Source organism: Hyla sarda, chromosome 1 (assembly GCF_029499605.1).
Source record: "Hyla sarda isolate aHylSar1 chromosome 1, aHylSar1.hap1, whole genome shotgun sequence".
NCBI classification, from domain to species: domain Eukaryota; kingdom Metazoa; phylum Chordata; class Amphibia; order Anura; family Hylidae; genus Hyla; species Hyla sarda.
In genome coordinates this window covers 29,639,713-29,654,194 of record NC_079189.1, presented here as the reverse complement: position 1 = coordinate 29,654,194, position 14,482 = coordinate 29,639,713, and the positions used below count along the sequence as shown (strand labels likewise).

At 35.5% G+C, this 14,482-nt stretch overlaps 1 protein-coding gene across 5 annotated transcripts in view; it reads left to right on the top strand.

The window, feature by feature from the left end:
• Positions 1–14,482, top strand: part of PTPRA (protein tyrosine phosphatase receptor type A) — a 192,976-nt gene that overhangs the window by 106,337 nt on the left and 72,157 nt on the right. For all 5 annotated transcript variants that reach the window (XM_056553501.1, XM_056553503.1, XM_056553495.1 and 2 more), the window contains exon 3: positions 10,360–10,438. In XM_056553501.1, coding sequence (XP_056409476.1) covers positions 10,366–10,438 — 73 coding nt within the window. In that variant the 5' untranslated portion in view covers positions 10,360–10,365. The remainder of the gene's footprint in view (positions 1–10,359; positions 10,439–14,482) is intronic.

Below are 14,482 nucleotides of genomic sequence, written 5' to 3'. Positions count from 1 at the left end.
CTATAATACTGCCTCCTATATACAAGAATATAACTACTATAATACTGCTCCTATATACAAGAATATAACTACTATAATACTGCCCCTATATACAAGAATATAACTACTATAATACTGCTCCTATATACAAGAATATAGCTACTATAATACTGCTCCTATATACAAGAATATAACTATTATAATACTGACCCTATATACAAGAATATAACTACTATAATACTGCCTCCTATATACAAGAATATAACTACTATAATACTGCTCCTATGTACAAGAATATAACTACTATAATACTGCTCCTATGTACAAGAATATAACTACTATAATACTGCTCCTATATACAAGAATATAGCTACTATAATACTGCTCCTATATACAAGAATATAACTATTATAATACTGACCCTATGTACAAGAATATAACTACTATAATACTGCCTCCTATATACAAGAATATAACTACTATAATACTGCCTCCTATATACAAGAATATAACTACTATAATACTGCCTCCTATATACAAGAATATAACTACTATAATACTGCTCCTATATACAAGAATATAACTACTATAATACTGCCTCCTATATACAAGAATATAACTACTATAATACTGCTCCTATATACAAGAATATAACTACTATAATACTGCCCCTATATACAAGAATATAACTACTATAATACTGCTCCTATATACAAGAATATAGCTACTATAATACTGCTCCTATATACAAGAATATAACTATTATAATACTGACCCTATATACAAGAATATAACTATTATAATACTGACCCTATATACAAGAATATAACTACTATAATACTGCCCCCTATGTACAAGAATATAACTACTATAATACTGCCTCCTATATACAAGAATATAACTAATATTTTTCGTTTTATCGCAAGGCACTGTACTTGCTATAATACCGCTCTCCTCTTTCTATGGTACACATTGCAGTGATTTCCCTCTGTCCTTTCCAGGTCATTGCCCGACTCGTTTCCCACTTTATCGACATTCAGGCCACATCTATAGATAATGCAGTTTTTGCTTTCATTAAATTTTTTATGTAAATTTTTTCTTTTTTTTTTTTTTTTTTTTTTTTAATGCTTGGGCAAAAAAACTGAGACAAAACAACGTCTGAGTCTCAAATATTTAATTCAAGAAAAATCATCCTGTTTGCTGGAGCGGAGCGTTGCCATGGTAACTAGGAGCGACGTTTTGATAGCGTCGCCCTTCGCTGCAGAGCTCGACTTCCTGCTCCATACATGGTGATGCCACCCACTCCTGAGCAGGAGGAGGGCGTCGCAGGTTCATTTATAAGTAAATACGATAAATGTATTGTTGCACGTTTTTTTTTTGAGACGTTGCGACACCCACAGGTGTTGAACAAGATGGGGGGGGGGGGGGGGAGTGTATAATTGTGACGCTTGTTTTCCATCTATTTCATATATTTACTGCGTAAAACTGGCAACTTATAGTGAATATAAATGAGTCTTAAAGAGACGGTAACCTCATCTTTTCTTTCCTTTTTGTAAGGCAGTGTTTCCCAACCTCCAGCTGTTGCAAAACTACAACTCCCAGCATTCCCGGACAGCCATCGGCTGTCCGGGCATGCTGAGAGTTGTAGTTTTGCAACAGCTGGAGGCACCCTGGTTGGGAAACGCTGCTGTGGAGAGAGACCTAGTCTGGACATTAGTGTACGCTTCCCTGGTCCCACTTTATTGACCTTGATGCTTTCCAAGAATTTTTCTTCATTAACAGCAAGCAGTTATATACCATACTCCCTTGTCTGCAGTTTTGTAGATGACCTTTAGTTGCAAGTAGTGAATACTTCTCGCAGCTGAGGATCTTTCACAGTTGTTTTCAACCTATATGATGCCTCTGTTAGCTTTCGTACATCATCGACGCAAATGTGTCTTCTGTCCTGAGGGTTTGTTACTATGTATCAGAGCAGAAAATAGTATTAGTCTAAAGTGTTACACTCACTCTAGTTGTCCAATGTAGTGTAAAGAAAAATATTAAAGGGGTTAATCAGGATGAGAAAACGTTGTCTGTCTTAAAAATAGCGCTGGTTTTAAAGGAATATAACTACTATAATACTGCTCCTATGTACAAGAATATAACTACTATAATACTGCTCCTATATACAAGAATATACCTACTATAATACTGCCTCCTATATACAAGAATATAACTACTATAATACTGCTCTTATATACAAGAATATAACTACTATAATACTGCTCCTATATACAAGAATATAACTACTATAATACTGCCTCCTATATACAAGAATATAACTACTATAATACTGCCCCTATATACAAGAATATAACTACTATAATACTGCCTCCTATGTACAAGAATATAACTACTATAATACTGCTCCTATATACAAGAATATAACTACTATAATACTGCTCCTATGTACAAGAATATAACTACTATAATACTGCTCTTATGTAGATGAATAGAACTACTATAATACTGCTCCTATGTAGATGAATAGAACTACTATAATACTGCTCCTATGTACAAGAATATAACTACTATAATACTGCTCCTATATACAAGAATATAACTACTATAATACTGCTCCTATATACAAGAATATAACTACTATAATACTGCTCCTATATACAAGAATATAACTACTATAATACTGCCCCTAAATACAAGAATATAACTACTATAATACTGCTCCTATATACAAGAATATAACTGCTATAATACTGCTCCTATATACAAGAATATAACTACTATAATACTGCCCCTTTATACAAGAATATAACTACTATAATACTGCCTCCTATGTACAAGAATATAACTATAATACTGCTCCCTATGTACAAGAATATAACTACTATAATACTGCCCCTATATACAAGAATATAACTACTATAATACTGCTCCTATATACAAGAATATAACTACTATAATACTGCTCCTATATACAAGAATATAACTACTATAATACTGCCTCCTATATACAAGAATATAACTACTATAATACTGCCTCCTATGTACAAGAATATAACTACTATAATACTGCTCCTATATACAAGAATATAACTACTATAATACTGCTCCTATATACAAGAATATAACTAGTATAATACTGCTCCTATATACAAGAATATAACTACTATAATACTGCTCCTATATACAAGAATATAACTACTATAATACTGCCCCTATATACAAGAATATAACTACTATAATACTGCTCCTATATACAAGAATATAACTACTATAATACTGCTCCTATATACAAGAATATAACTACTATAATACTGCCTCCTATATACAAGAATATAACTACTATAATACTGCCTCCTATGTACAAGAATATAACTACTATAATACTGCCTCCTATGTACAAGAATATAACTACTATAATACTGCTCCTATATACAAGAATATAACTAGTATAATACTGCTCCTATATACAAGAATATAACTACTATAATACTGCTCCTATATACAAGAATATAACTACTATAATACTGCCCCTATATACAAGAATATAACTACTATAATACTGCTCCTATATACAAGAATATAACTACTATAATACTGCTCCTATATACAAGAATATAACTACTATAATACTGCCTCCTATATACAAGAATATAACTACTATAATACTGCCTCCTATGTACAAGAATATAACTACTATAATACTGCCTCCTATGTACAAGAATATAACTACTATAATACTGCTCCTATATACAAGAATATAACTACTATAATACTGCTCCTATATACAAGAATATAACTAGTATAATACTGCTCCTATATACAAGAATATAACTACTATAATACTGCCTCCTATATACAAGAATATAACTACTATAATACTGCTCCTATATACAAGAATATAACTACTATAATACTGCTCCTATATACAAGAATATAACTACTATAATACTGCCTCCTATATACAAGAATATAACTACTATAATACTGCTCCTATATACAAGAATATAACTACTATAATACTGCCTCCTATATACAAGAATATAACTACTATAATACTGCTCACTATATACAAGAATATAACTGCTATAATACTGCTCCTATATACAAGAATATAACTACTATAATACTGCTCCTATATACAAGAATATAACTACTATAACACTGCCTCCTATATACAAGAATATAACTACTATAATACTGCTCACTATATACAAGAATATAACTGCTATAATACTGCTCCTATATACAAGAATATAACTACTATAATACTGCTCCTATATACAAGAATATAACTACTATAATACTGCCTCCTATATACAAGAATATAACTACTATAATACTGCTCACTATATACAAGAATATAACTGCTATAATACTGCTCCTATATACAAGAATATAACTACTATAATACTGCCTCCTATGTGCAAGAATATAACTATTATAAGATCAGTTTTATGAGATTTCTAGTCAGTTGGTCAGACACTGCTGCACCTTTTTATTATGTGCTCAGAATTGTTAAAAAATTTTTTTTTTTGTTTTAGCAGGTTTTTCCCATTTCCATCCTCTTGGAGTAAGAATTCCCCAGGTTTAGGGCGCTAGTAATAATGATGATACTTTTTTGTTACAATTCTAAGGAACATGGCGGAACCTTTTTAAATAGAAGAAACTAATTTATGTAAATGATTCTATTTGAAACTATAATGGCTGCACTTTTCTCTATGAAGATCCTTTGTGTCGAGGATAATAAATGTTATTTATATGTAAAGTAGTCACATGGTGCAATGTGTTGGGCACCTCCTCATCAACAGAAGAGTAATGGAGGGGGCATTAGAATAATGGTGCGGATTGTGGGAGTGGGGGCTCCATTCACTGCGGCTGTGGGAGATCGCACTTCTTCCTCCGGTGATTTCATAGGTCGAGGAGCAAATTGTAGGAAGAAATCACAAAGATGTTTATAAGGTGATTAAAGATGAGAACAAAGATGGATCCTACTGGGGGCCAATACTGCAAGAGAGTCCTGTGCATTCTAATGATTTACAGGAGTTATATTCTTGTATATAGGAGGCAGCATTATAGTAGTTATATTCTTGTATATAGGAGTCAGTATTATAGTAGTTATATTCTTGTATATAGGAGCAGTATTATAGTAGTTATATTCTTGTATATAGGAGGCAGTATTATAGTAGTTATATTCTTGTACATAGGAGCAATATTATAGTAGTTATATTCTTGTATATAGGAGCAGTATTATAGTAGTATATTCTTGTATATAGGAGTAGTATTATAGTAGTTATATTCTTGTATATAGGAGCAGTATTATAGTAGTTATATTCTTGTATATAGGAGCAGTATTATAGTAGTTATATTCTTGTATATAGGAGCAGTATTATAGTAGTTATATTCTTGTATATAGGAGCAGTATTATAGTAGATATATTCTTGTATATAGGAGCAGTATTATAGTAGTTATATTCTTGTATATAGGAGCAGTATTATAGTAGTTATATTCTTGTATATAGGAGCAGTATTATAGTAGTTATATTCTTGTATATAGGAGCAGTATTATAGTAGTTATATTCTTTTTATATAGGAGCAGTATTATAGTAGTTATATTCTTTTTATATAGGAGCAGTATTATAGTAGTTATATTCTTGTATATAGGAGCAGTATTATAGTAGTTATATTCTTGTATATAGGGGCAGTATTATAGTAGTTATATTCTTGTATATAGGAGGTAGTATTATAGTAGTTATATTCTTGTATATAGGAGGCAGTGTTATAGTAGTTATATTCTTGTATATAGGATGCAGTATTATAGTAGTTATATTCTTGTATATAGGATGCAGTATTATGGTAGTTATATTCTTGTATATAGGAGCGGTATTATAGTAGTTATATTCTTGTACATAGGAGCAGTATTATAGTAGTTATATTCTTGTATATAGGAGGCAGTATTATAGTAGTTATATTCTTGTATATAGAAGGCAGTATTATAGTAGTTATATTCTTGTATATAGGAGGCAGTATTATAGTAGTTATAGTCTTGTATATAGGAGCAGTATTATAGTAGTTATATTCTTGTGTGTATATAGGAGCAGTATTATAGTAGTTATATTCTTGTATATAGGAGCAGTATTATAGTAGTTATATTCTTGTATATAGGAGCAGTATTATAGTAGTTATATTCTTGTATATAGGAGCAGTATTATAGTAGTTATATTCTTGTATATAGGATGCAGTATTATAGTAGTTATATTCTTGTATATAGGAGGCAGTATTATAGTAGTTATATTCTTGTATATAGGAGGCAGTATTATAGTAGTTATATTCTTGTATATAGGAGCAGTATTATAGTAGTTATATTCTTGTACATAGGAGCAGTATTATAGTAGTTATATTCTTGTACATAGGAGGCAGTATTATAGTAGTTATATTCTTGTACATAGGAGGCAGTATTATAGTAGTTATATTCTTGTATATAGGAGCAGTATTATAGTAGTTATATTCTTGTATATAGGAGCAGTATTATAGTAGTTATATTCTTGTACATTGGAGCAGTATTATAGTAGTTATATTCTTGTACATAGGAGCAGTATTATAGTAGTTATATTCTTGTATATAGGAGCAGTATTATAGCAATTCTATTCTTGTATATAGGAGGCAGTATTATAGTAGTTATATTCTTGTATATAGGAGCAGTATTATTGTAGTTATATTCTTGTATATAGGAGCAGTATTATAGTATATTCTTATACATAGGGGCAGTATTATAGTAGTTATATTCTTGTATATAGGAGGCAGTATTATAGTAGTTATATTCTTGTATATAGGAGCAGTATTATAGTAGTTATATTCTTGTATATAGGGGCAGTATTATAGTAGTTATATTCTTGTATATAGGAGCAGTATTATAGTAGTTATATTCTTATATATTGGTGGCAGTATTGTTGTAGTTATATTCTTTTATATGGGAACAGTATTATAGTAAAGTAGTTATATTCTTGTATATAGGAGACAGTATTATAGTAGTTTTATACTTGTACATGGGAGCAGTATTATAGTAGTTTATATTTATTGTTCTGGATATCTCTGCCCTCTCAAGATCTGATAGGTGAGCATTTCATACAGCTGTACATGTATACTAGTATATATGTATTATGTGAATACAAAACTTAAAGGTTAATTAATATGAAAATCTCAACCCAGACCTTTGCAGAGAGAGAACGGGCATCGTAGATGATATTAGGGAATATAGGTATAAAGCTAACTAAAACTAGACTTGGGCTACATAGAAACATAACGTGTTGGCAGAACCTTTTGGCCCATCTGGTGGGGGCTAGTGGTTAAGGTGTCCTTTTTAGTACTGGCTGGGATCTCCAGTCCAGCCATCTTTTTTTTTTTTTTTTTTTTTTTTTATACTGTGTGTGTCTGTAGATTTATGCTATATCTATCTATCTATCTATCTATCTATCTATCTATTAATACAGTGATCCCTCAACATACGATGGTAATCCGTTCCAAATGAACCATCGTTTGTTGAAACCATCGTATGTTGAGGGATCCGTTCAATGTAAAGAATAGGAAGTTATACTCACCTGTCCCCGCCGCTACGGACCGTCTTTGCTGCTGGGGATCATCGCTCTTCATCGCTGTCGCCGCGTCCCCGGGGTGTCTCCGACGCTCCGGACGTCTCTTCTTCCCCGGGATCCTCGCTCTCCGTCACCGCCATCACGTCACTACGCACACCACTCCTATTGTATGACGGGACGGCATGCGCGGCGACATGATGACGACGGAGAGCACCGGCAATGCAGCTGAGCCCAAAGAGGACGGTCCGGAGCCCCGAGGACAGTTAAGAGACCATCACCGGAGCACACGGGGCTCCGTAAACGGCTATCCGGTGGCAGCTGAAGCAGTCTGCGCTGCCGGATAGCTGTTTATGCGACATACAAAAGCATCGTATGTTGATGCTGCCTCTGAGAGACCATCGCATGTTGAAATTATCGTATGTCGGGGCCATCGTAGGTTGGGGGGGGGGGGGGGGCACTGTGTGTGTGTGTGTGTGTGTGTGTGTGTATGTATGTGTATATATATATATATATATATATATATATATATATATATATATATAGCTCCTGTCTCTAATCTAAATAATAATATACGGTAATATAAATAATATAATATAAAATAATAAAAATAATAATAATGATAAAAATTATAACATAATAGAAAAATAAGAAGGAAAAAAAATATACATATATATATAAAAGTTTGCTGTGCTTTTTAGTTTTCTAATTCTTAGATATTCTGGAAGAATAATATCACATGAATGGATTTTAATGTGGAATAAAATCATGTGGGTGAATGAAGATATTTGTTACTTTCGGTCACGAGATGGCAGAATAGAGCTTTATATGAAGCTTTAAACGTAAGGGAAATTTTGTGAATGATACAATGGCATCATTACACGGACCGATTGCAGGCTACATTGTGATGCACCCACAGGGAGCGACAGCTGATTTGGGGGGGGGGAGGGGGGGTAACTTATTATTAATCAGGATGTATGGGAGACATGATGACCTTTCATCTTTATAAGCTGAAACACTCCTTTTTCTGCAGCTTTTATAACCCGACAGAACACTGGATGTGCCCATTAAAGCGTTAATGGGAAGGAATTGCACTAATACCATTGCTATATCTTATTTAGAAATTCCTTTGCTGGCCTTCATAATTGTGTAGAAAGTGAAGACCTACCAAATCTGGAGTTCTAGGTTCTCTTTAGAAACTTTGCACTACATCTTGATCTTACCCAGATCTTGATTCACAGCACAGACTATTCACTACTGTTCTATAATGTCCTCTGAACTGCTGCTAGTTCTTAGGGTGTGCTATAGACCTATTCTTCTGTGTGTGCTAGATGACATAGAAGATTCTCTATTCAGTAGCTTAGGGAGAACTGTAAATTATAGATAAAGCCTGTGGAGAAGATGACTGGTGAACATGCCATATGGAATTCATGTAATCGCCAGAAATAGTTTTGCTCCTTTAAATTTTACTTGAAATGCTTGCTATACTTTAAGCCAGGGTTTCCCAACCAGGGTGCTTCCAGCTGTTACAAAACTACAACTCCCAGCATGCCCAGACAGCCTTCGGCTGTCTGGGCATGCTGGGAGTTGTAGTTCTGCAACAGCTGGAGGCACCCTGGTTGGGAAATACTGCTTTTAAGGGGTTCTCTTGTTTTTATTTATTTTTATTTTTTTTAAATCAACTGATGCCAGAAAGTTAAACAGATTTGTAAATTACTTCTGTTAAAAAAATAAAATAAAAAAATTCGTAATCCTTCCAGTACTTTTTAGCAGCTCTATACTACATAGGAAATTCTTTTCTTTTTGGATTTATTTTCTGTTTGATCACAGTGCTCTCTGCTGACACCTCTGTCCATGTCAGGAACTGTCCAGAGCAGGAGTGGTTTGCTATGGGGATTTGCTCCTGCTCTGGACAGTTCCTGACATGGACAGAGGTGTCAGCAGAGAGCACTGTGGTCAGACAGAAAGGAATTTTATAAAAGAAAATAACTTCCTTTGTAGTATACAGCCGTTAATAAGAACTGGAAGGATTAAGATTTTTTTTTATTTTTTTTAAGTAATTTACAAATATGTTTACCTTTCTGGCACCAGTTAATTGAAAAAAAAAGTTTTCCAGTGGAGTACCCCTTTAAAAAGTCTTGTAGAAATGTTGTAGGGAACAGGTCTCCTGCTGCAGATAGGACAGAGGGGGAGATTCCTGGTGTTGCGGATAGGACAGAGGAAGGGGGCTCCTGCTGCAGATAGGACAGGGGAGGCTTCTGCTACAGAGGGGGTAGAAAGGGGGAGGCTCCTGCTGCAGGTAGGACAGGGAAGGCTTCTGCTACAGAGGGGGTAGAAAGGGGGAGGCTCCTGCTGCAGGTAGGACAGAGGAAAGGGGCTCCTGCTGCAGATAGGACAGGGGAGGCTTCTGCTACAGAGGGGGTAGAAAGGGGGGGGAGGCTCCTGCTGCAGGTAGGACAGAGGAAATGGGCTCCTGCTGCAGATAGGACAGAGAAGGCTTCTGCTACAGAGGGTGCAGAAAGGGGGGGAGGCTCCTGCTGCAGACAGGAAGAGGGGGGCCACAATATGCAGACAGGACTGGGGGACAGGCTCCTGCTGTAGTTCCCTGTCTTACAGCCTGACACAGAACATTAAAAAAAAAAAAAATTCCCCCAGAGTACCCCTTTAAGCTGACATGGACATGATGTTTGGCCAATAGACGCATCAGTAGATTGTTCTTCCCATAATCTTGGTATCTGCAGGTCTCGTCTATGGACCCACCATGATAATCCTTTGTCTCTTGTTTGTTTCAGGGCATCATGGCTTCCTGGCATGCTCTCCTCTTGCTGGCGTGCTCTATGACATGCATGGGCGCAGAGAACATCACACTAGGTGAGTGGATCACTGGGTAGATCATAATTTTTATTGGCACAAAGCTCTAGGGACTTGGAACTAACAAAGACCGAGCGTGATTGACCGTAATCTATTATTTCCTTATGGTCACTTACCTCCCACGTTGTCTTAGGTTTATGATGATGATAATCTAACCCTCCTGATTGTTTCCTTCATTGATAATACAGTAGTGCAGCAATAAATATGCTGCGGGAGAGAGGTCCCAACTATACAGTAAGGGGAACCCTCAGGGCATCGCCCTGGTACCTGCTTTGTGTCCTTTTTGGAGCGGATGATTGGGCCCAAGCAAGCAGAGATTAGGAGGGTTAGGCTGCTTTCACATTAAAGATCCGTTATAATGACCCATTAATAAAACCATTAAAGGGTACCTCTCATCAAATAAACTTTTGATATATTTTAGATTAATGAATGATGAATAACTTTCCAATAGCATGTTAATAAAAAATATGCTTCTTTCTATTGTATTTTTCCCGATCAGTCCTGTCAGCAAGCATTTCTGACTCATGCTGGAGTCCTAACCGAACAGGCTGTGAACAAAGCAGGCTGGCAGCTCTGAGTGTTCTCCTTTGTGAACAAAGCAGACTGGCAGCTCGTAGTGTTTAGGACTCCAGCATGAGTCTGAAATGCTTGCTGCCAGGACTGGTAGGGAGACCCCTAGTGGTCATTTCTTCAAAGTGGAAAATTAAATAGAAAGAAGCATATTTTTTAATAACATGCAATTGTGAAGTTATTCTGCATACATTAATCTATAATATATCAAAAGTTTTTTTGATGAGAGGTACCCTTTAACCCCTTAAGGACTCAGCCCATTTTGGCCTTAAGGACTCAGACAATTTAATTTTTACGTTTTCATTTTTTCCTCCTCGCCTTCTAAAAATCATAACTCTTTTATATTTTCATCCACAGACTAGTATGAGGGCTTGTTTTTTGCGCGACCAGTTGTCCTTTGTAATGACATCACTCATTATATCATAAAATGTATGGCGCAACCAAAAAACACTATTTTTGTGGGGAAATTAAAACGAAAAACGCAATTTTGCTAATTTTGGAAGGTTTTGTTTTCACGCCGTACAATTTCTGGTAAAAATGACATGTGTTCTTTATTCTGAGGGTCAATACGATTAAAATGATACCCATTATTATATACTTTTATATTATTGTTGCGCTTAAAAAAAAATCACAAACTTTTTAACCAAATTAGTACGTTTATAATCCCTTTATTTTGATGACCTATAACTTTTTTATTTTTCCGTATAAGCGGCGATATGGGGGCTCATTTTTTGCGCCATGATCTGTACTTTTTTTTGATACCACATTTGTATATAAAAAACTTTTAATACATTTTTTATAATTTTTTTTTTAATAAAATGTATTAAAAAAGTAGGAATTTTGGACTTTTTTAATTTTTTTTCGTTCACGCCGTTCACCGTACGGGATCATTAACATTTTATTTTAATAGTTCGGACATTTACGCACGCGGCGATACCAAATATGTCTATAAAAAATGTTTTTTACGCTTTTTGGGGGTAAAATAGGAAAAAACGGACGTTTTACTTTTTTATTGGGGGAGGGGATTTTTCACTTTTTTTTTACTTTTACTTTTACATTTTTTTACATTTTTTTTTACACTTGAATAGTCCCCATAGGGGACTATTCATAGCAATACCATGATTGCTAATACTGATCTGTTCTATGTATAGGACATAGAACAGATCAGTATTATCGGTCATCTCCTGCTCTGGTCTGCTCGATCACAGACCAGAGCAGGAGACGCCGGGAGCCGGAAGGAGGCAGGTGAGGGGACCTCCGTGCGGCGTTATGAATGATCGGATCCCCGCAGCAGCGCTGCGGGCGATCCGATCATTCATTTTAATCGCGAACTCCCGCAGATGCCGGGATCTGTATTGATCCCGGCACCTGAGGGGTTAATGGCGGACGCCCGCGAGATCGCGGGCGTCGGCCATTGCCGGCGGGTCCCTGGCTGCGATCAGCAGCCGGGATCAGCCGCGCATGACACGGGCATCGCTCCGATGCCCGCGGTTATGCTTAGGACGTAAATGTACGTCCTGGTGCGTTAAGTACCACCTCACCAGGACGTACATTTACGTCCTGCGTCCTTAAGGGGTTAAAAATGGCCGTTACAAAATCCCATTATAGTCTATGGGATTTTTAAATTACCCGTTTTAACCCGTCATAGTCCGTTATTAATTACGGAGGTTATTTTGGGACAGGAGAAATAGTCCATGCATTATTTCTTCTGTTCTTTCTCCAGTCACAAAATATCGTCCGTTATTAATAAGGGGCTATGACTGGTTAAAATGGGTAATGTAAAAATCCCGTAGACTATAATGGGATTTTGTAACGGCCGTTTAACGGAACATTACAACGGGTCTTTAAAACGGATGAATTTATAGTGTGAAAGGGGCCTTATCTGCTGAATCTTCCCCCTCTACAACTACCCAGGGCTACAGGCATCAAATATTAGATTTTATGTGATCCAAGGTTTTCGGCCGGGGTGTGTGTCTGCACCACAGTGTAATCGCTATTAGACCAGTATTGGGGTGGGTTCACACCACGATTTTGCTATGCAGTTTCAGCATACGGTTTCATAAAAAATAACCCGCATGCAACCGTACAGAAAACCGCGCCTATAGACTTCCCATTCAAAACTGTATGCACCATAATGTATACGGTTGTCTCAGTTTTTCAAACCATACGGTTTTTAACTTTTTTTAATTTTTTTTTTTTTCTGGACAGAAAACCGTGGCCTACCACGGTTTTTGTTCCCGGTGAAAAACCTATTAAACCGTATACGTTTTTTTTTAAACATGGGAGTCAATGGGAACCGTACAGAACCTTATGTGCGTACGGTTCCCTCTGGTTTTCACAATACGATTTTTGACTTTGCAAAGTTTTTTTTTTTTTCTTGGAATTTCAATCAAACAAGTGAAACTTTATTCATAATGGAGTGAAAAGTTTAAAATGTATACGTTTTTTTTTCTTAAAAAACTGATGCAACTGGACATCATTTTTCAAACTGTATACAGATAAAAATTTGTACACGTTTGATACAGTGTAGTCAGGTTTTGAGGGATCCGTTTTTTTTAATCAAAAACCTTATACAGGAACATTATTGCAAAAACGCTTTTGTAATACAGTTCCCGTATCAGGTTTTTGATAAACTAATTCATCAAAACCAGACTAAACTGTATCAAAATGTGTGTACAAATTTAAAACTGGATACAGTTTGAAAAATTATGTCCAGTTTCATCCGTTTTTAAGAAAAAAAAAGTATAGGTTTTTAACTTTTCACTCCATTATGAATAAAGTTTAACTTGTTTGATTGAAATTCCAAGAAAAAAACTGCAAAGTCAAAAACCATATGGTGGAAACTGGATGGAACCGTACGCACATAAGGTTCTGTACGGTTCCCATTGACTCCCATGCTTAAAAATAAAAAGTGCATGTTTTCAATACGGTTTTTCACCCGGACCAAAAACCGTGGTAGGCTACAGTTTTGGGTACGGGGAAAAAAAACTGACAAAACCGTACAGGGTGCGAAACGGACCCAACCTGATGCATCTTTTGGCATATGGTATTTAATGGAGAGTCAATGCATACGGTTTTCAATACGGTTCCGTACGGTTTTCAAATTGAAAATGTATACGGGAACTGTACTGCAAAAACGTGGTGTGAACCCAGCCTTAGAGATTAGACTTCACAGACGTGATCTCATGCGTTACGGTGATGTTAATTGTGAATCACAATTTAGGGAAAAACAAGGTTAGAAATAGTGAAAGATTATCTCCCTCTTTTAGCAGTCTGCAGGTTTTCTGCATGTTCCTTAAAGGGGTACTCCCCCAGAAAACATTTATTTATTTATTTTTTTCAACTGGTGCCAGAGAGTTAAACAGATTTTTTAAATTACTTCTATTTAAAAATCTTAATCTGTCCAGTACTTATCAGCTGTTGTATGCTCCACAGGAAGTTCTTTTCTTTTTGAATTTTCTTTCTGTCTGACAC